Below are 23,794 nucleotides of genomic sequence, written 5' to 3'. Positions count from 1 at the left end.
TCCTATTTCGTTACAGGTAAATCTGCTGTCAGCCATGACACCATGCTACCAAAGACTGACAGAGGAGGAGCTAAATAGGAATACTCACGGCCCTATGCTTGTGTATAATTGGACAAAAGAAAGTTTAGGTAAGGAGAAAGCTCCCATTTTTTTTTTCGATAGGTTAGTGATTACTAGTGTTTATAACCAATTGCAACTGTAACAACAACGTCATGTTTCATAATACGAATGGAATAAAGAATAAATAAAAAGTAGGGGCACACTGAAGTGTCATCTCACCCGGATCAGTAGGGTGAATCCACGTAAAAGTAACGTTAGTGACGTGAGTCACGACTTCATTAAGTGTTTATTTGAACTACATCTGCAAATGAAAGGATCTATGCATATATCGGGAAAGTAACACTTATTTAGAAAGTAACACTTCACTTACTTATCACTTGAACTTGAATCATTCCTGAATTAAGACCCCTTACTCCTTAGAGCGCTCATCAATTTGACGAAACGGCCATCGATAGATGGCGTTGGCGCTCGGAACGCGAGCACCGGCAACTCAACGCGCGTTTCAACGCAGACACGAATAATCTTGATAGTTTTGAATTAAATTGCTAATAACATAATTTTCAATTTTATATGGGGACTCTTTATTTAATTTCATATTCATGGTATGGTAGTAGTAAATAAGGTATATGAATGTAGTAAAAGTATAGTATTAGTCTACATATGTACATATATAAATTCAGGTTTCCTAATTGATTGATTCAACAACCAACACCGCTGAGCCGAAACTACGAAAGCTAGAAAGTCGAAATTTGTATAGATTGCATTAACAAAATTTCGAAGAGATAAGAATCGATTATGAAAATTTACACCCCTAGTAGAGGAAAAAGGGGGTGAAAGTTTGTAGCGGGATCAATTTTTTTTTTTTTATTAGGAAAATTTTAGTTAGGAACTTGAAATTAGAGAATAGTTTAATAGTGATTTCTGTTTTTTAGGGTTCCGTAGTCAACTAGGAACTCTCTATTTCTTATAATCGGATTCATGAGGAATTGAGAAACTCCTCAAACCTTAGCGTTATACGTATATTGATTTGTGTTGCCATCATATAATTAAAGCATTAAAAGTAGTTTTAAAAAATACCTACACATTTCTACATAATCCAACATTCGCAAGTAGGTTTCACCACAACCCGAAAGGCGGCGGTTTTTTTTTCTTAAAAAATATTAAACGTTTTTTTATGGGATAGGAGGCAAACGAGCAGATAGGCTGCCTGATGGTAAGCGATCACTGCCGCCTATGGACACCAGAAGCACCAGAAGTGTTAGAGGTGCGTTGCCGGCCTTTAAGATGGATGTACGCTCTTTTCTTGAAGGTTTGAAGGTCGCATTGGTCCGGAAATACCGCTGGCGACAATTCATTCCACAGTTTAACTGTGCATGACGTGACCAAATTTGCAAAACATTGCGTCTTAGAAACATTTTAAAGGGTGAAAATCAAAATATGTATGTACATGTTCGTTCTAAAAGTAGCTGATCAAGCATCGTCGGTTTGGAAAGCCTGCGGTAAAATTTTTGCTCATTACTATACGTATTCGATTTAAAGGGTTTTGAGATTTAGGAAATAAAACAACGCTTCATTAGATTTAATTTAATAGCATTATGTAATTATAATCTCAATGTAAGTGCAAGCAGTCTTATTTACAATAAACTTAAAAGCGGAAAGAAATATATGCAGAAAGAAAAAAGAAGCTGTCAATACTGAATCCCCTAGGGTGGCTATGTATGAATAGCACAGAAAAGTATTAAAATAAAATAAAAACCGGCCAAAAGCGTGTCGGGCCACGCTCAGTGTAGGGTTCCGTAGTTTTCCGTATTTTTCTCAAAAACTAACCTATAAAGTTCAAAACAAATTTTCAAAGAAAGTCTTTGTAAAGTTCTACTTTTGTGATTTTTTTCATATTTTTAAACATATGGTTCAAAAGTTATAGCGATTATTTCCGAAAATATGAAAATTATCAAAAATCGATCTTAGTAAAACCTAATTCATTTTTAAATACCTATCTAACAATATATCACACGTTGGGGTTGAAATGAAAAAAAATATCTGCCCCCTCTTTACATGTAGGGGTACCCTAATAAAACATTTATTATTATTAACGACCTTCCACATATTTATAATGAGCCCAAACATGATGGGGTTATGATGAGGAGAATAGCAGTTCTGTTGACCACCTCCTGACTCCATCATGAGACCTTGGACCTCATCTAGTTCGATGGTGACCTCATCTAGTTCGATGGTGCTCGCCCAAATCTAATGAGCCCGAACATGATGGGGTTATGATGAGGAGAATAGCAGTTCTGTTGGCCACCTCCTGACCCCGTCATGAGACCTTGGACCTCATCTAGTTCGATGGTGCTCGTCAGCCCAAATCTAATGAGCCCAAACATGATGGGGTTATGATGAGGAGAATAGCAGTTCTGTTGACCACCTCCTGACTCCATCATGAGACCTTGGACCTCATCTAGATCGATGGTGCTCATCAGCCCAAATCTAATGAGCCCAAACATGGTGGAGTTATGATAAGTAGAATAGCAGTTCTGTTGAACATCTCCTGCCTGACTCCATCATCATGAGAACCAGAACCTCATCCTGGTCCCAAAATATAATAATAATTCAAACTCTCAACAAACTTCACGTATAACTTAAAATCCAAAATCATATGAAAAGCATGTCGAATGCTAAAATTGCATAAGGTGTAAAAAGGATCAAGATTTGTTTAGTCGCAGTTTACGGCACTTCTCGGAACTATCGAGCTGCTTACGAAAGCTAGGTGCGCCGGACGATCAAACGCAGGTCCGTTGTCTTCGAGCGCTCGGCGCAGACTGAGCGGGCTCGCGTTAGCACAGTGTCTTTTATTCGAATTTTAGGTGTTTTAAAAACATATCTATCGACAGAAAGGTATGTCTTATATGTATGATTTTTTTCTTATAGGTCAATAAGAAGTTCTAGTTTAGGATAATATTATTTAAGAGTTACAAAAAATGCAGGAATCGCAGGAAAAATACATAATGTAAACCTCTTTTTATCGAAAAAATGGGGAGGATACGGAAGGTTATTTATCCACCATTTCAAGTAAATCTTAAAATGTCAAAGTATTAGCTAACTCGTACAGGATATAACAAATAGGATTGTGATCATTTATTACCCCAAATAACATTTTTAACAGCACAATCACGATTCTAAACGAGCTATCCCACTATGAAATTTGAAAACGTCTTCCGAAAAAACTGATTTTTCGGAAGTATAAAAAGACATATTTTAAAGTAGTACCAATTGATTTTCTAGCTTAAGATATGTACTTTTAGGAACATTATCATTTTTTTAATAATCATTTATAGTTTCTTTATAATTTTGAATGAAAAAGGTTCTATTTTGCAAAAAACGCTCGTCTTTAGGAATAAGGCCTCTTAATTGAACATGTCATAAAATCGTAACTAATGTTACTTTTGCCGCGGATTGACCTATTAGCAGCACAGTTGAATCTAGATTCCTTCTTCTTGCATCCATAATATACCACTGAATCACAGTGAGTAATAATAATTATTATTACTCTTTTATACGATTTTATCGATTTTTGTTTTTAATTTAAAAACAAAAATAATCCACCACTAAAGATGATTGAAAAAAGTTAAATTTTATAACAGGTACCGTAGAAGCTCCAGAGTACTTCCCAGCGATCCAAGACAGTCACGCAATAGAGAACAAAATATACCGCAAAGAGCTAGACGTGCCCGAACACGTCCTGAAGCGAGGCATGCTACCGAACGCCAAGCGAGATATGATGTACCCCGGCTTTCCCACCATGAGGCACTTGAAGTACAAGGTATTTTATTTTACATAATACTATATGATTTATTATCATTCACAGCTTTTTTTTACACGATTCTACTAGTTATTACATTACTAAAAATAAATATAACACATCCAAAATATAAAATAGAAAAAAATAATTAAAACCACTATCATTTACGGGCGATTTAACGCGGCCATTTTGGCGCGCTCGATGGAGCGTAATCTGACGTCACGCGGCAGCACCGTACACACGAGTGGGAGCGAGAAAAGAATGACTCTTTCTCGCTCCCACTTACAGACCTCGAGTGTATCATGACGTCACGTTGCGTTTTGAGAATTTGTGCGGGAATTTAAAAAAGCCACTTTCTGAAAATTAAAGTTTCACTATTAAATTACGAAAAGTATCAAAAGTATTTTTAAACGTATATTTTATAGTAAAAAAAGATTACAAATAAAAATTGATAACACAAATGAGATGTTTTTTCAGACAAACTTGAAGAAATGCAAGGTGAAAGTATTCGACCAGCCGTCCCGCAATGAAAACATGATGGTGGAAATTATTAGGGATTCCAATATTGAGCCACAGTTGGAGAAAATTGCTCAGGACCTCTTGGGGAAGATAATTTGGGTTGGATGGCCTCATCTTACTAAGGCTAAGTAAGTTTTCTTTTATGTCACTTATTCTATATAAATAGATGTTATTCTTGATAAAAGTCTATGAGAAATAAGAGTCTGTGCATCAACCGACTATCCTTGTTTCGACATTTGACCTAAATTGACAGTAATGACGCGTTATCAACATTTAATGGCTAAAGCTTGACGACCGGTCTGGCCTAGCGCGTAGTGACACTGCCTGCTAAGCCGCGGTCCCGGGTTCGAATACCGATAAGGGCATTTATTTGTGTGATGAGCACAAATATTTGTTCCTGAGTCATGGATGTTTTCTATGTATATAAGTATGCATTTTTCTATATAAGTAAGTATATCGTCGCCTAGCACCCATAGTACAAGCTTTGCTTAGTTTGGGGCTAGATTGATCTGTGTAAGGTGTCCCCCAATATTTAAAAGCATAAAGATATATAGTAACACCACATCTAATATTCACAGGCTGTGAGGAGAGTTCAGATCTGACCCAAAGCAGTGATTTCCCACTTTTTTTTCTAAACCTAGTAGCGTCGATTGCAGACGATTCTGCTTGTCAAAAAATAGCACCTGTCATATGTATTGAATTGAATGATGAAAATTAAAATGCTTCTTCGTATTTTAGGGTAATTTCGGTATCAAATGAGAAGATGCGACTCCACCACATAGACCATCAGAACAATAACGTGAACGGTGCTCCAAGCTATACCACCGAGTCTAATTTCGGAAACTTACATAAGCAGTGGATATCAGAACGCTCCACGATCATAGAACAGTAAGTATGTCAGTATTTCGTAAGCGAAAAAATAAATTGAACCACTAACGATATCGTAACATTCGTTTTCGACGTGACAGGTGAAATAATATCGATAACCACAAAATTAAAATTTAAAAAGAAAACCCCGACATATTGGACCGATTTCCACCAAAAATGGCTAAAAACACTCCCGACCGATTCAGCTTTCAAACATAAAAGAACTATGTATATAAATTAAAACCGAAATAAATTACACATATGAAAGAAAAAGTGACCAAGTCCTCTGGTGCTGAGGCTGGTACGAGTCCTTGTATAGATTACTCATATGAGAGATAATTTCGACCTCGACCTTTGTGGCCGACGGATAGGCACGCATTGGAAAGTAATTATTCACTCAGGCACCAGAGGACTTGTAACTTTTCTTGCATATAATTTATTTGTTTTAACTATTTACATAGTAGTTGACTAGCTTTAAACAAACAAAAAGATTTTCAATAGATTATAATTTAACTTGTGTTCATTAGAATAAAAGAACTAAATCAATGTACAGCCGTTCGGAAGGTACGATGCCACCGACAGACAAACACACGGACAGGCAGACACACACTCACACATGAAACTTATAACACCCTTATAAAATTGTCAACTCATGCCAAAACTTTACATACAATAAATACATTAATCCTAGTTTGTTTTTATGAAATCTTTGTAAACAAATAAATTATAAGTTTTTTCTTCGTTTCAGTAATCAGAATCGCCTTGGAATTGAACTGGGCAATGTGAATGTTATAATTCATGCTGTTAATTTGAAAGGTGAGTCATAGTATTTGCTTTTTAAAAGTGTATGTTTCTTTAAATTCCTTACGGATTCTATAACCTGTAGTTTTAAAACAGAATTCACTGCACGTACTTCGTGTTTATTTCTACCTCTATTTATAGACCCTAACACCTTAATTTTTTTCAAACGAGTCGAAACATAAGTACACAAGTAACGATTCTTATTCAGAAATAGGACTTACCGCGAATATCCTGTAAATATAGTGTTGAACTGTGAGCCTCAAAGTGTAAAGCCTCCGCCACACATAAAGCGTTTTGATAGCGTAGCGTTAGCGGAGCGCTAGCGGAGCGATAGTGGTGCGCCGGCGTTCCGCTCGCAATCCGCGCGCATTCCGCTGGCAATGCGCGCTCAGTTCTCGCCGGCGTCCACTGGGCGCAACGCCAGTGTTTGTCAGGCGCACCGCTATCAATGCGCTCCGCTGACGCTCCGCTAACGCTCCGCCTACGCTCTCAAAACGCGCATGTGTGGCCAAGCTTTCAGGCCTGAGTCTACGCTTGGTGCGGAACGTTCGGCGGGGCGGGCGAGCGTGCATACTATCTATGCAGCGTCGACTCAGGACACTTGTATAAGCTTCCATTTTTTGACTAGCACGTCGCACGCCCCGCAACGCTGCACGCCCAATATAAGCCTGCACGAGGGCCTTAATTATTGGTCTCAAAGCAGCCATACGTGCGAAAAAAGTCCCATCGCTGTGTCTCGCTCCAATGTATGGCCGCCGCTCACCGCTGCCGCGCTTAGACTAATGTCGTGGCTGAGCCGTTACACTAACATGTGTTTTTATTTTCAGGTTACAAATACCTAATACAAGATAACACCCAAATGGTATTCGAGCCGGAATGGTGTTCAGTCGCATGCGGCTACGCGTACCAAGCCGTCGTCCGGGACGTGTCTGAACATGTCATACAAGAGGCTGGCAAGTTCTCGACTCCGCAAGAGGCTTATCCAGTTGGATCGAATGTGTTCTTACTCACACAAGGGCAGTACTACGGGTGCATGGCTACGGTAACTTGTAGTAAGATAAGTTGTAGTATCAGGCGTGGTCGAACATGTTATACAGGAAGCTGGCAGGTCCTCGACGCCATTAGAGGCTTTCCCGGTGGGATCAAATGTGTTCCTGCTTACGCAGGGGCAATACTGCAGGTGCATGGCAACAGTAAGGACTGAAAAGGTTTTGTTGTAGGCGGTAGTTGTCTTAAAGCATCCCAGAACTTTAGAGAGCCTTTGAAAATGAAAATGAAATATTTATTTTTCAAGTAGGCATATTACAATGCGCATATGAACGTCAAATAAAGCTACGCCGGCTCTAACCCTACGCCTCAGCCTCGAGAAGATTTCAGTCCCCCCTCAGTTGGGAGGGGGGTATCCACTATGGGACCGGCAAGAAACTCGGCGGGCAACTTCATTTCAAAACATTACATCTTAACATGCATTAAATAACAAGATACTTTACATTTCACAAGCTCGCGCCACACTTCATCTTCAGCGATCCTTCTTGAGTCACTACAGTTCAACACGATCGGTCGTAACTCACTTTCGGCAGCTCGCCGCATGGACTCTACAGGGCCCCCTGGAGTAACGGCCCCTGATACATGTGGCCAAAATCACAAATCTATCACTTTTACATTGAAAATCCATGTTGTATTTAATATGAGCCATTGAGTGTGAATGTGACTAGGGCCCCATTTATCGAAGCTACATGTTACAATTTACAATCGGCAGTCAATGTCTAATATGACAAGTTGGAAAGAGACTTTCGCTTGTAACTGTAGTTTTGAGAAATGGGCCCCTGTGGTAACTCTGAAAGCGAATGCAGCCGGCGCACGCGAAGGAGGGTAGATCGCGCCCTGTCTAGTCTACACAACTTTAATATCAGTTTTCCGTAATCATGATGCATGTAACTGCGTCGAAATATCGTAGCTCGACAAAAACTAAAAAGGTAATCACGGTCTGTGTCCCGGACAATAGAAGTCTAATAAAAATAACCGTGAATCATTGAAAACTCATGTTGTTATAGGTGGTAGATTCGGAAGCAGTCAGGAGCGGGCGCATCAAAGTGCAAGTGACGGAACAGACGGAGCCGACGCCCGGCGCGCACGCCAGCATCTGCCCGTACCGCAGCGCACACCACGCCGCCGCCTCCTGTGGTAAAACAGAGAATCAAACATTTTTTACAAGCTTTTATTTAACTTGCCTTGTTAGCATGTTAGTGTGGGTCAAAACGTAGAAGCTAAAGACCCACTTCCTGTTTCCGATTGAGCTGAAATTTTGCACAGATATGTTAAAGCACGTGACAATGCAATGTTATGGTATCGTGGAACTGATCTGATGATGATGCAGAAAGATGGTCATAGGCACTCTGTTATGAAACGTCGAATCCCCATCGAGTAAGGGGTTTTTAAAAACCTCTCGGAGGAGCAGTAGATGACTGTTGAAAGAAAGGTACAGTAAAAGCTTGTGCCAAAAATTACATTTTTGCAAAAAAACTTATTTATCATGCAGAAACATCTGCAAGCGGGAAAGGGTTGGGATACTAAATGGGTCAAAAAGATTTAGTAAAAACCGGCCAAGAGCGTGTCGGGCCACGCTCAGTGTAGGGTTCCGTAGTTTTTCGTATTTTTCTCAAAAACTACTGAACCTATCAAGTTCAAAACAATTTTCCTAGAAAGTCTTTATAAAGTTCTACTTTTGTGATTTTTTTCATATTTTTTAAACATATGGTTCAAAAGTTAGAGGGGGGGGACGCACTTTTTTTTTCCTTTAGGAGCGATTATTTCCAAAAATATTAATATTATCAAAAAACGATCTTAGTAAACCCTTATTCATTTTTGAATACCTATCCAACAATATATCACACGTTGGGGTTGGAATGAAAAAAATATCAGCCCCCACTTTACATGTAGGGGGGGTACCCTAATAAAACATTTTTTTCCATTTTTTATTTTTGCACTTTGTTGGCGTGATTGATATACATATTGGTACCAAATTTCAGCTTTCTAGTGCTTACGGTTACTGAGATTATCCGCGGACGGACGGACGGACGGACGGACAGACAGACATGGCGAAACTATAAGGGTTCCTAGTTGACTACGGAACCCTAAAAACGTTACTTCTGTGGACAATATTATAAAAGTTAACGACTCTGGTACATTCGTATCCCGTTTTTCGTATTTGAGTGTCAAGAACTAAAAAAATGTTTCCCGTCATTAGAATGTCGTCTAAAAATTAGCACTAGATTTTCTTAATAAATAAAAATGGAAAAACTCACACCTCCGGCAGAACTCGAACCTGCGACCTAACTTGGTCAGAGCGACCGAATGATCAACGGATGCCAGAGAGGCTGGACCGGCAATCCAGCAAGTCTCAGGTTCGAGTCCTGCAGGAGGTGTACATTTTTCCATTTTCCCTTTAATTTAAAAAAAATCATCAATTTAAAATCATAGGGATACGCGGTGTAATTACATTTGTGAATTGTAGTTTTATTTTATTTGGGTTCTGTAACAGTACTCCTTACTTTTTTACTCCACTTAAATATTCCTTATGTATTGTCGGTTATACAAATTACACCCCTTATTTAAATAAAAAAGGTACCAGTGTGTCCTGATCAGTTTACGCGGTACTTTACGTTTTTTTTTGCAGGGATATCGCCTCAATTCCTCTCAAGAATAACGGGTACCGTGCTGGTGGTTTCTGGTCAGAGGAATACTCTACCGACTGAAACACAGAATAAAGTCAACGTCGGGCTGAATTTGAAATTCAACAAGAAGGTAAGTCCAGTGAGATAAAAACACAAATAACTCAAATTCGTTTAAGAAGTGTTGGTAAACTACATTTTTTTCAGCCGTGTCAATTACACAAATACCTAGTTCAACTCAATACTCAATATTTTTTATAGGAAATATATTACATGGTTTTCTTTTTATTTTACGTGATTAAAAAAGAACGGTACGCGGTAATAGCACTGCTTCCGTTGCACTACCAAGTCCACCACTAGTTTCTAAGAAAATGTCCCAAACAAACTTGTTTTAAAATTTTTGATCGTGGGTTCGATATCACGGCATTCTCATTTGCCATGACCAAGTATTATAAAGTTTGTATGTATATTTGTTTATACCCTTAATGCAAAATTACTTCTACTACATCGTCAGTCCCTAGACTTAGACATGGTCAGAGACTGACAAATACAGTCAAAGTGACACTTGTGTCGCTTAACTTCAAAACTGGGTAAATCCATTCTGCTATAAGGTTGATTATCTTTCAGATCATATTATATTTTTTATATATTCAACCTTGAAGCAGAATGGATTTACCCAAGTTTGAAGTTAAGCGACACACTTAACCTATAATAAATTGACTTATTGTAGAACCAAGAAGTATCCGGCTACACCCGACGTTGCCCCGTGTCCAACACGTGGCTATACTCGCAGCGCTGCATCGACTTAGTCAAGAGCTACGAGCGACAGTTCCCGGAACTATTCGACAAGCTGGCGGAATCCATGTATAATGACATCTTCTTTGAGAGCGACATTTGGCCTAACGAAGTTGGGTAAGTGATTTTTTTACTAACTTGTTATTTTGTGTTATCGAGATTCGAGAATTAAAATAAATTGGCAGGCTGTAATAAGAACGGACGTATCCAGTGTAAAACCATATCAATACTTGTAGCAGGTGAAATTGTATAAAATAAAGGATGTGGCCACTGTCTAAGTACCTGTCACATTTTTTACGAAAAGCGCATTATGTATTTTCTAAGACAACAATCGGCTGTAACATAACGATTAGTGAAAATCAATAGTAGAACATAAAATAGAGAGACAACACAGTTCAACACAGTAATAAATAGAGATTATGACATAATATTCAAAATTAACAGTTTTGTATGGAAATTGTTTAGTTCTCATAGAAAGTGATTGGCCTTAGTTGTTACTACGCGCATTGTTAGTAATAATATGTGTCGCTTAATTTCAAACATTGGTAAATCCATTTTGCTTTCAGGTTGATTATATAAAAAATATAATATTGATCTAAAAAATAATCAACCTTATAGCAGAATGGATTTACCCAAGTTTGAAGTTAAGCGATACATATTTGATTGAACCATAGTAAATGCTTAACTTATCCATTAAATTTCTTCCAGTGAGAAGAAACCCCAAGAAGTACAAGCGTGGCTAAAGGCGCAACCTCACTCAAGCGCTGCGCGGCGTGAATGCGGTTCAGATGCGCTTGAACCGAAGAGATGAAAGCGCTCTTCAACTCTTTGGACAAGCAGCTTCAGGAACTTAAGGGCAATGAGAAGACAGTCACACTTCATGTTAAATGGAACCTTCTGTACAAGGTAAGCTAAATGAACCCCACTCATACAAATTAAATGCATTTCAATTTCAACCCGAAGATCTGCAAGCACTTTTCAGCTCTTTGGGTAAGCAACTTCAAGAACTTGAAAGGTCAATGAAAAAACTGTGACGCTTCATGTGAAGCGTGACAGTCTTCTCATTACCCATTGAACATTCTGTACAAGACAGTGATCCCAATAAAACCCGTTAAAAAAGTAGTGCTGATGGTTCAGCTCTTATCAGCATTCAAATCTCCATAATCTGAATGTCTATATGTGTCACTTTCATTTCAAGGTACATATAAATCCCATTTTATCGCTTGCTATAAGGGCGTTTTGACAGATTATTCATATAAAGATACAAGGATCCATCTCTCTACACCTCATCGTACCTCGAATATTCTTATCTGACCAAACTCAATATTTACAGCCGGAACTCCATGAAGGAAACGTCCAGCCTGACCCTAAAGCGGACTTCAAAATGTACGACCGCGTGGTCTGCGTGGCTCGCAGCATCACCGCTCCCTTCGGAGCTAAAGGCACCATCACTGCTGTGTACCAACCTCCGCAATCGAATACTGTGCGACTGGCTGATAAGCTGAACGCTGAGCCGACGTATCAAGTCATGTTCGATCAGCCTTTCCCTGGGGCTTCTCCTGAGGAGTTATTTGAAGAACAAAGATTTTATAGGTAAGACATTTTGAACTTTGAGATGGCTTTTCGTAAAAATGGAACCGGTCAGCTTAGATTTGGTAGGTACCATTACTGCTGTAAAAATATCTGCAGTAGAATACTGTACGGTTGGCGGATAAATTAAACGCGGAACCGACGTATCAAGTCATGTTTGATCAGCCTTTCCCTGGGGCCTCGTTTGAAGAGCATATGTTCTGTAGGTAAGTTATTATGAGCTTTTACTATTGCAACTTTAAGGTAGTTTTTCGTAAAGAGATCGAGTCACTTTTGTGATAAAGGCATCATCACCGCATGATAATAGAACTGGATACGTAGCCAAATGCATCGCTATCTCTATCGCTCTTCCGTATTTGCGTGACAGAGCCAAACTTTCGATCAGCGTATAGCGTCAAAGATTGTGCGACTTTATTAACAACAACTAAACTTATTATGTCTTCCACAGGATGTTACCAACGAATATGCTGAACATATCATACGGCCGTAAACTGAGGAACGCCGTGACCGTCGCCGGGGCGCAAGAGACGCAAAGCACGAACAAAACGCCCAACCTACTGCGCAGGGACGACGGGCACAACTCCGCGTTCGCTAGCTATAGGTAAACACTCATCTATGTACAAAAAGCTTATTAAATTAAAAAAAAAAAAATAGTGCGTGGAGAAGAAGAATTATAACTTCATAATGTGGAATTGAAAATAGGAAGGGGTATTTCAAAATTCGAGTTGGCAACACTGTCAGTTGGAAGTCGCATTTGAAGTTTCACTTCAATAACATTCACCGATGGTTCTGAAGCGAAGCGAAGTTGGCATATTACAATGCGCATATGAACGTCAAATAAAGCTACACCGGCTCTAACCCTACGCCTCAGCCTCGAGAAGATTTCAGTCCCCCCTCAGTTGCATGCGATCATAGAGGAATAAGTTAAAGAAGACTTGTAACTCTATACATCAGTAAATGCGGGTTATTTGTATAGGCGTAGTTAAGTGACATCTAGCGACAATCACGCGTCAAATAGCGTGAATTATGTACCACCTAATCGATACTAGGTGGCAACTGTGTCTCGTCTGCCAAAAATTTAATATTAGAACAGTTTACAACTTATATTACAAGCAGAAGAAATTGAAAACAGAATACTGATTAATACACAGAGAAAATACAACCAGTTTTCATGTTCGTTCAACAAGTTTTTTGGTTAAAATAGCGCCTACATGCTCTTTGGTTCAAACAACAACCTACTTGTCATTTGAATCGGCAATATATTTGAATCAACAAGTCGATTTCATAAAAACAAGCTGACACATATTAGACTTATATTGACCAGGATATAGACCGTGATTACCTTTTCATGATGCATGATGCATGCAACTGCGTCGAAATATCGGGAGCTCGAAAAAAATCAAAAAGGTAATCACGGTCTATATCCCGGTCAATATAAGTCTAATGAAAATAACCGTGAATCATTCAAAACTCTGACACATATTGTTTTAAACATACGTTTGGCTGATTCAAACGGATAAACCGCAACAAGTCGAACTTGTTAAATTCACAATGCAAATTTCTCTCAGTGTACTATTGTAATATTAGCTAAAAATTGGTGATCATTAGACTTTTCGTTCGTCGCGACATCTATTGACAAGTAGCAGTAGTGATAATTTACGCTAGTTGACGCGTGATTGTCGCTAGATGTCACTTAACTACGCCTATACAAATAACACGCATTTACTGGTGTATGGAGTTACAACTCCCTTACTAATTCCTCTATGATGCGATGGACGCAGCATTTGCGCTTGCGATCACGGAATGTGTAAATACAATGTGCTTACTGCAGCGTTGTGTATTTTTTTCTACATTAACAGAATATCGCGCGATCAATGCGTTTAACGTTATCGCAAATAGTATTTTATGCAACAGGCGTTTAAAGGAGGTCAAAAAAGACGAGTGGCGTGGGTAACATTTTAGGCGAAGCCGAAAATTGTCAATAAAGACGCCACGAGTATTTTTTGACTCAGTTTAGTTAAACACCGTTGCCCCGCGGCCCGCTATATCCCTTAAAGGCTACCTAACAATGCTTTTAGAGCTATATCGTATGCGTGGGTGCGCGGGGCGCCGGGCCACGGCTGGCATCTTTTATGTAGGGTTTTAACGATCTATGCACGACACTGTAAATGACGAATAACAACACGGGAGTAGAAAACTATAATTAAGAATCTTTGAATTAATTTCTCTTGAATCTTTGAAAACTGCCACGCGATTTAATTGAATTCAAGTTTCATCGAGTAAACTTTACATCTCACTTTTTCTTTTACAGTCCCACGAGAGATCAAAAGACTCCAGTGAGTGAAACCAGAAATAATACAGCTAGTGCTGCAACGCCTGCTACAGATAATTCACAAGTAAGCGACCCACTGCTTTATGCAAAAAAAAAATTGGTTACAATTTTATTAATATTACTGACTCAAGGTTTAAAACTATAAATCCATACTAATATTATAAATGGGAAAGTTTGTGACTGTTTGTTTGTCCACCTTTCACGGCAAAACGGAGCGACGAATTGTGATTTTTTTAAGTGGAGATAGTCGAAGGGATGGAGAGTGACGTAAGCTACTTTTTGTCTCTTTCTAACGCGTGCGAAACCGCGGGAAAAAGCTAGTCACCTATAAATTGTTGTGTAGGCGAGAGGCTGGCAACCTGCCACTGCAATGTCACTATTTCGTATATGTTGCCAAGAGTGGCTCTGAAACTGGAGTAGTTTCATGTGCTCTGTATGTGTTATTATATGTATGTATTAAAATTTTAAATATGTTCATAATAACTATGTTATTTTTAGGACAATGCTACACAGCTTCTAAGGAGTCTACTCAACATCAGTCAAGGAGAATCAGATACTAATAAAAAGTCTAGCAAGGTTGGTTATACTTATTTATAGTATTAAATAGTATTTTATATTAAACCAAGGTTTCATGAAGTGTACTAATGAACATTTTTATTTTAGAACGCACGAGATCAGAATCAAAGTTGGCGATCGAAAAATGACAATAATGCGCAACAGCAACCAAACAGGTAAAATACTTGTTATATTTTTACTATCGTCTAGTCCAGCGGTTCTCAAACTTATTTTCTCATGGAACCCTTTTAGAAAGCAAAATATCTGACGGAACCCTTAAATTTAAAAAAAAAATAGTTGCAATCTTTATTTTAATAAGTAATCCTATTAGTAAAATCTAATCATTAGATTCTAATGTGAGGTATTATACCTGAAACTGTTTTTTTTATTTTTTAACAATTGGTGAATATTTGGTTTTATTGAAGAAAGTTGAAGTTGCATGTCAGAGGGGCCGATTTTTGAGTCTCACTATCACTAAAATACCGGTTGAAAACGGTGACTTGCCTATTATTTTCAGTGACAATTTTCTGAATTCGAACGCGTGAGACTCAAAAACCGGCCCGCAGGTAGCCAAAATTAACACGGAGCCCCCAGAGAGGCTTTGCGGAGCCCTAGGGATCCGCGGAGCACACTTTGAGTATGGCTGGTCTAGTCATCTAGTGCATATAGTAGGCATGAAATTATGAACACATGTATAATGAAAATACTATTATAATTTTTACATGCAGCCAAACTAGCGAATTTTGGAAATTATTTAGCAGGTAAGATTACCTCTCGTCCAAGAAAATTCCTTCACTAATTCTTGGGATCGTGTGCGTTGTAGGTTCTACCATCTTGTGGCGTAAATTCGACATTTACGTATCGCGCCATATAAGGGAATCTTGTGCCTCCTCCAATTTATGTGATCCGTCCTATACTTGTTAATCACTTGACATACTTGACATACACATATTCAATTATCATTTATCATGCTGCTTGGCAAAAATAGTAGAAATTATAAAGTAGGCACATCACATCCTAGGACCCATTTTCTTACATTCATATTGATTTGGAGCCGACGACGCGACAATTATGCCACTTTTTAATTTCTTCCTTTTTGCCAGACTCGCAAACTGTCAAGGAGCGTTTTTAAAAACTTAAAAATGTTTGGTGACGGGTTAAGAATTTCACCACCCCTTCTCTTCCCGTGGGTGCCGTAGAAGTCGACTGGGATATGGGTTCAATTGTGGCGTAGGCGAAAGGCTGGCAACCTGTCACTGCAATGTCACAATTTGGATATCTTTCAACCCCTTTTTGCCAAGAGTGGCACTGAAACTTAGTAGTTCATGTGCTCTGCCTACCCCTTTATGGGATACATACATATAATCACGCCGCGTGATTATATGTATGTATGTATAAAATGTGTAACTGACGGAAGTGACGGATGAATGTCTAGTATTTTACATTTGACTTAGATTTCAACATTTTCGAATATAGGTCTCAACAGCAGCAACCGCCTCAGCCTCAGAATTGGCGCAAAGAGCAAAATGGCGCGTTCAACAGGCCGCCTCCGCCCCAAGCGTATCAGGAGTGGACGAACAGACAGTACAAGGTAATATACGGCACTCCATAGTTTCTATCAGGATACAGGCAGCTTCAAATGTACAGTGACAGCCAAAGTGTCAAATATATTGTAAAGGCTGGCGTCCACTAGGCTCGCCGAATCGAATCTCATCATTCTCATCAATGATCGAATCTAATTAATATCCTAGCTCAGGCATTTGTATAAATCATCCCTTATAAAATTCTTAGTCTTTAAGAGTAACCACTACAATAGGCTAGTTTCCTATACTTAAAATAAAATATTTTATGTAGTTCACGAACCACACCACCACCACACCACACCACACCACACAATTAGCAGAAAAATATGGACAGTAGTTACTTTTAAATATAATTTCTATTAAATAAGTCAAAGAGAAAGATATAAAGTAAATAAATTAACCGTGACGTCACTCCTCAGTATTTCATAGTAATTCCATATTAGCAAATCGTTTTGACAGTTCTTAAAAAGAAGCTGATTTGACTAGTAGGAAACTAGCCTATTATATTTTTCTTAATAAGTTATTTGTATTAATCCGCCTTCTGCATTTTACTATGAAACTGCGTCCATTGGCGACGCGTCAAATGGAATTCACCTTTCATAGTAAATTATGGAAGACGATTCAACGCGTCTCAATTCGACGTAAGTTAGTGGACGTCAGCCTTACTTAACACACATTTGTTGTTATAAAAATAAAGAAGTATTCCGGTAAATTTGGCGCTAGGACTATAACAGTATTTTTGACGATGAGTGTACGGGTTAATGAAGAGGGTCAATCATATCATATTAGGAAAAGGCTCTCTTATCTCACTTATTCCGGTTTATGATATAATATGTAACTTTGGGTCAAAATAACCACTGAATTGAATATATGCCTCATGAGTTAAACCGACAAAGCTTCGACAATGGCGGGATAAGTTCGTCTACATTTTGAGAGACTGGCTAGTTGTAACTTCAACTTTAGACTCATTTAATATACAAAAATGAAATTTTACAGATGTTTCGCTTCGTTAAACTGCTTGGAAGTTTTGTAAGACGTATTTTCAAATGAATCTGACGATTTCAGGTACACGAGTGTGTTAAAATCAACTCATAAGCTCCATTGCTCATAATTAGGATCTAAAAAAATACAAACGAAAAAAAAACTTTTGAAATTTGCATGCAAACGAACTATATTAGTAATACAGATACATTAGTAGTTATCACCGTTTTTGCTGATACGAGTACATAAAACTGCATAGTCATAGAGTTAGCATAGTTTACGTTTTCAAAATTATTATTTGAAAATTTACCTGCGTAAAGAGACTAAACTATTTAAAAGAGATACCGATTGGAGATATCGTAACTTAGTATCCCACTTTCTATTCTTGGTCTATAGTTTCTTTTTTTTATGAAAGAAAACGGAGAAAGCTGTCAAAAATATTATCTTGATTTGCTTAAATCTCATTTATATTGCTACTATTTCTATTCCTAAATCATAATCAAATCTTTTTGTCAGGCTACCATTAACAGTGATAAATCAAATATTAACCCATTTCTATTCACACAGAACCAACCACCAGTGCCTCCGTACCCGACGTTCGGCCAACCCTTCCAAGGGCCTGGGCCCAACCAGATACCTTTCCCCGCGTTCAACAACGCGCACTTCCAACGCAACCAGAACGCGATGCGGCAGCATCCGCAACAGCAGCCGCAGAACCATCCGCATCCGCAAAATCATACGCAAAACCATCCGCAGAATCAGCATCCGCAGTTCCCGCAACATCTGCCCAGCGTCGCTGGAGTGGCGTTGGCACCTAGTTGGAATAAGGTTAGTCGTTGAATTATTAGCCTGTGCATACTGGTCGCGTCTTATGAAGGACGGTACATCGGTTGCGTAACATTGCGTTCCCCGCGTTCAACAACGCGCACTTCCAACGCAGAACCATCTGCATCCGCAGAATCATTCTCAAAAGCATTCACAGTTCTCGCAAAATTTGCTCGGCGTCGCTGGAGTAGCATCGGCGCCCAGTTGGAATAAGGTGACTTAAATTGCATTAGTGACTAGTGCATATTGGATTCGTGTGCGGTGGCGTAGACGCGCATTGTAATCTAAAGATATAGATGAAAGACATCACACTGCTTGCGTGACGTGTGCGTAATGGCTCCAGTTTTGTGTGTACATGCTTTTTTTCTACCGTTTACTGTTGCTGTACAGTTTTATACGCGGCGTCTTGTTGACCGGATTGAAAAATTGTTTCTTTTTGATTAGGTAGGTACATTCTTTTGTTAAAATATGGCCATAGTCCTGTGGACTTGTCTCAAAAAATAAATTCAACCGTTCTTCGTATTTCAGAATCCACCACAGAACCAAACTCAATCCGCACCCACGCATAATGCTCCGAACAATACCGAGAAACCCAACCCATTTGTACCGCTGCAAGTACAGACCAGCCAACGGTAAGTTGTCCTTTATATTCGTCCTATATAGTAAAGGCAGGTAGGCAAGCATGGTCGCGTGATAAACGGCATAACGTCCGGCCGTCCTTTTCGCACAATTTGTAAGTGCGATAGGGACGCACCGATGCGATAAAGTTGATCGAACTAGTGTAATAACAAAATTGGTAAAAAGACAATAGTTTTAAATATAAAACTAAAGAAACATGTAGTTTAACATTCATTGTATGTTGTTAAACAAGTTGTTATGATGACATGACAATTTATCTATGATAATTCCACTTCATCACGTCACTGCAATATATAAAATTCAAGATTTCAACCTTATTTCATACACATAAAGCTCACGGTATGATTGTGAAAAAAGTTTCTAATAAGTTGTTTCAACTACTCTAGTAATCTCAGGTGCAAGTGCTGTAAACCACTTGAAATTAATACACACTTAAAATCAATCTATTTTATCAGGAACATTATCTTATGAATCCACAATAATGTAGGTACATTTTAGGTAGGTAGCTTATAAACATAGGTACGAGTATCTGACGTTTTCAAGTAAAAAGTACCACGACGTCGTTTTACTACAATAAGGACAACATTTCTTTGTAATTTTATATAAATTACCAGTTAGAGCGTTCTTATGAGAGACAATGTTGTACATTGACATTGTTACAATTTTATCCCTTTTTATTTTGACCCTTTAGATATTGAATATTTGGTGTCAGGTAGCCCGAGGTAAATGCGTCTTATATATTCTAAACAAAATATTTTAGAACTATTGCACTGTGAACCAAATATGGTCATCATTTAGTGTAAAGTGTTTGTTTATTTATCATATAGCGTATGGCATTAGAACTTTGAGATCTTCTATAAGGAAGTTACTAAGTTGCATTTCGGAGATATCTTCTAAAGACGCATTTACCTCATGTGACTTTATAAAGTTATAATTTATATTTATACTACCATTCAAATTTGATTTTCCCGTCCTGTAAGTACCCGATTCGTCAGAAACTATTGTCCCTGAAATGTGATGAATTCCTATATTATATACTCTGTCAAACAAGTCTGTCAGTAAATAAGAACAAAGAAAACTATAGGTATCCTTTTCTCTAGCACCCTAAAGAAAAGGATGCATATAGTTTTCTTTGTTCTTATTTACTGACAGACTTGTTTGACAGAGTATAGTTGGTTATTATTGTATCGTACAGGCGAGTTCACAACCCGCCGGGCCGCAGCGGCGCGGCGCCGGCCTGCTGGCGCAGCAGCCCGCGCCGGCGCAAGGACACTCATCCTCACAATCGGTAATTATTTTTCACACTTGCACATTAGGCTACTTGCCTTCTCGTCAAAACAGCTTCTTTTTAACAACTGTCAAAACGAATTTTAACGACTTGCTAATGTGGAATGAATATGAAATCGAATTGAGTGACGTCACGGACAATTCAGTTACTTTATATATTCATGCCGGACTTATTAAATACAAATTCGATTTAAAAAAACTTCTGTCCATCTTTTTCTAATAATTATCTGATACTTTATTCCGTGCATGATATAAAATATTTTATTTTAATAACAGTCAAGTTCCCTTTTCTGATATGCTCGTATGGACACATCAGCACCAAACGCCACCTCAAATTTGGTCTGCATCCGGACCGCCGACCTGAGGGTTACCATGAAATACTAAAGTTCAGTTTATGTCGAGAGAAAGGGTCACAGCTATAGCAGTTACGTAGCTCCGTCCCTCTCTCTCAACCTAAATTGAACGGCTTTAGCACTTCATGGTAATCCCCACTTATTGACCTCGGACCGAATTTTGTCGTTCTGTCTGCAACGGACCGCGATGGTAATTTTATTTGAAATACCAGAACCCCCCATACATACTATACTAGAGAATATTTTTTCTCAGGTAAATTTGTGGTTTATTTTATCACCCAGTGTCTTAAAGTTATTTAAGACACATAATATATTTATTATTATATTTATTCAATTAATATACATGTGGGTACAAGAACATTATTTTAAATACATATATTGCTCCACAAAACTATTTATATAGTTTGACTGTGGAGTCAGAGCTCGCTAATATAACAAAACAAAAATATCGCTACATTAACCAGAATAATCTATTGGACGACCCGGTAGGAAGTAATGGCCATCGCCATTCCTATAGGATATTCCATGTTATTAGCCCCCGATGCAAAAAGAGCGTGTAATATATTTGCAAACATTTTGCTGTCATTGGCATCGTAGCACTCAAACGGGTAGACATCTTTTGATGTGGTTTTTCTGCTACTGATTCTTATGTACTGTGTGGTTGACTGTACATATGTTTCGAAATATCATTCTAGTACTGTTTGGTGTAGTTTTTTTTTCATTAATTAAAAGTGTCATAATGTCTTTACTCTTTACTCATTTACATATTCGTTTGTGCAGACGTTCAGGCAACAAGAGGACTCATCAAAGCGGCCACAAAGGAAGAAAAAGCCGAGAGTTGCCGCCAACCTTCCCTTCCAAATGGATTAATTATAAATATAATGTTGCCAATTTTGTACATAGTTAATGAATCAGAATCAATGTTAACAGTTAATATTTAAGTCATCAAATAATTCCATCTCAATAGTAGAGTTTTTTAATTGCGCGAATAAACCATGGGGTCAAGTTGGGTAAAATAAGACAATAAATAAGTATAAAATTGTTTATGCTTTCATAAAATCATAAACTATTGCAACCCTCTACTTTCGAAGTATGGTCACCAAACCTTAAATTTATATGGCTATCATAGTTCTAATGTTTTAAAATACTCGTTTACCCCACCAGATGCAATAATCCCGGTTGGTCCTATAAGTGTATACTGTATAGCCAGATCATTTGGTAACGTCCTATTTTTACCCCACTTGACCCTGCAATATCTTTCCGTGTACGTGTAAGACATAATTATAGTTATTTATTCACAAACAATACAGGATAGTTCTTTAAATATGACAGAAAAATAATCAATGAGTACTCAGTAAATGAACTCAAAACGGTGTAAGAGCTGAATATAGTTATATTACTATTGTACATAGTGTATATATTGACATAAATGACTATGTATGTTGCAATGGTATTTAAGATAACGATATTTGTGATCATATATGTAACTGTCTATGGTGTCTGTCGTATGGTGACTCGATGTCCATTAATATAAAGGACCAAAAAATGGACTTTAATTACTTCTAATAAGATCTAAATATTTACATGTGTTAGGTCGTTCTGGTCGTTCAGTTTTACTACAGAATACCAGATATTCGTTAAAAAAATGCAAACATATATCAATTGCAATGCAAGATTGTGGTATGATAAGTTATTTTCTTACTTCTTAACGTTAGGCGACTGAGCTTTAAAACATGTTCATATATTTTTATTATTTTATATTGTGTTTGAGCTAAGATGCCTAATACGTAGAGGAATCACAAATGTTTTGGGGAATATACCCCATAATATGTGATTATATGTTTACAAGGTCACGGCTCCACACCATCTCAAACTTAATCTGTGGTAACCTCGCAGAATATCATACATTGAGTTACAGCTTCGGTCGTAATAATGTAAAAAAAAAAGGTAATCACTAATCAGCATGTAATGTTTAAAGTTTGACCTTTTCGATGCGAAGGGCGGATTAATCCGCCGTAGACTACAGAGCAACATAGACTGCATACAGCATATGGATAAATCTCAAATTCAGTTTTGACACTTCTGTAACGTGGCGTCTGAGAGATAGTGCTTTTGCTTGACACGGCGTCGAAAAGGTTAACGTTTATTATCGTAAAATATTCTTTAGCGTTGTTGTGGCAGTTGAACCACATCTTTATCTGCCAATTTAATAAATGCGATAAAAAGTATAAAGGAATATTGAAAGACCATAGACCGCACGATTCCGATTCTAAAATAAAATAAAAACAGCAATATGGACGGCGTTCATGTAAGTCAAGTTTATAAAAAGTAAAATAACGTAGATATTGACTTTTAATATTAATCAACCTAGTCAAAATTGATAACGTAAAAAAAATATTTCTACCAAATTATGACAATTAGTGATTATCACATAAAAAAAAGTAAAATCAACGGGTATCGTGCGGAGTCTAATAAAATATTGAGTATTCTTTATTTTTATAAAATTTATGTTATAGTTATTTCTATTAAAGTACAAAACACGATAATAATTTATGCTCAATTTCTTGGGTGTGTTAAATGTTGTGTATAAATGTAATATTTCCTCTGACCAGGTTAAACTAAGTGTACTCCAATCGTTCTGAAATGAAATCTCAATGCAATCATAATCAAATGTTTGCCTACAAACTGTTTCATTGACTGTTCTCTTGAAAGAAATGACATCATAATAAATGTGGAATTCTGAATATGTGTTTTAATCTTAATTTTTCTCATGAGTTTGTTTCGTATAGGAAAGACGCCCAAGTTTATGTTTATGGCAGTTTCCATGCAATTGGTGTAAAATTTAAATTCCCAGACAATAACTTATGAATAAATATTAGGATATTGTTTCTCTTTGTGCATTCGTTTTGGTAAGAGGAACAATGTTACAGTGATGGGTATATGAAGTTTATACATATGTATTAATATTTTGTTTTGTCTGTTGTCCTAAACCTAAATCTATTCTTATATATATATTATGTTGGTCTATTGACTAGTCATACTAGCGTATGTGTCAGGTGAAAAATATAAGATATTGTTCAAAAATGCGCCACATTCCTCTATTCTATTAAAGCTGTTTAATTTCAAGCAATATATTT

The 23,794-nt window shown here is 37.7% G+C and overlaps 1 protein-coding gene across 1 annotated transcript in view; it reads left to right on the top strand.

Moving 5' to 3' along the window:
* The window catches only part of LOC125226256 (5'-3' exoribonuclease 1), a 32,805-nt gene extending 9,404 nt beyond the window's left edge, over window positions 1-23,401 (top strand). The window contains 21 exon segments of the mRNA XM_048130184.1: window positions 17-128; window positions 3,702-3,880; window positions 4,337-4,506; window positions 5,117-5,266; window positions 5,994-6,061; window positions 6,874-7,088; window positions 8,101-8,230; window positions 9,723-9,850; window positions 10,448-10,629; window positions 11,221-11,312; window positions 11,315-11,418; window positions 11,846-12,105; window positions 12,551-12,703; window positions 14,414-14,498; window positions 14,933-15,010; window positions 15,098-15,165; window positions 16,466-16,580; window positions 18,121-18,381; window positions 18,907-19,010; window positions 20,213-20,305; window positions 21,438-23,401. Coding sequence (XP_047986141.1) covers window positions 17-128; window positions 3,702-3,880; window positions 4,337-4,506; window positions 5,117-5,266; window positions 5,994-6,061; window positions 6,874-7,088; window positions 8,101-8,230; window positions 9,723-9,850; window positions 10,448-10,629; window positions 11,221-11,312; window positions 11,315-11,418; window positions 11,846-12,105; window positions 12,551-12,703; window positions 14,414-14,498; window positions 14,933-15,010; window positions 15,098-15,165; window positions 16,466-16,580; window positions 18,121-18,381; window positions 18,907-19,010; window positions 20,213-20,305; window positions 21,438-21,564 — 2,874 coding nt within the window. The 3' untranslated portion in view covers window positions 21,565-23,401.
* Window positions 23,402-23,794: the final 393 nt, after the last annotated feature.

The sequence above is a fragment of the Leguminivora glycinivorella genome, chromosome 5 (assembly GCF_023078275.1).
Source record: "Leguminivora glycinivorella isolate SPB_JAAS2020 chromosome 5, LegGlyc_1.1, whole genome shotgun sequence".
Taxonomy (NCBI): Eukaryota; Metazoa; Arthropoda; class Insecta; order Lepidoptera; family Tortricidae; genus Leguminivora; species Leguminivora glycinivorella.
The sequence above is the reverse complement of the archived record's forward strand: the minus strand, read 5'-3'. Positions and strand labels throughout refer to the sequence as shown.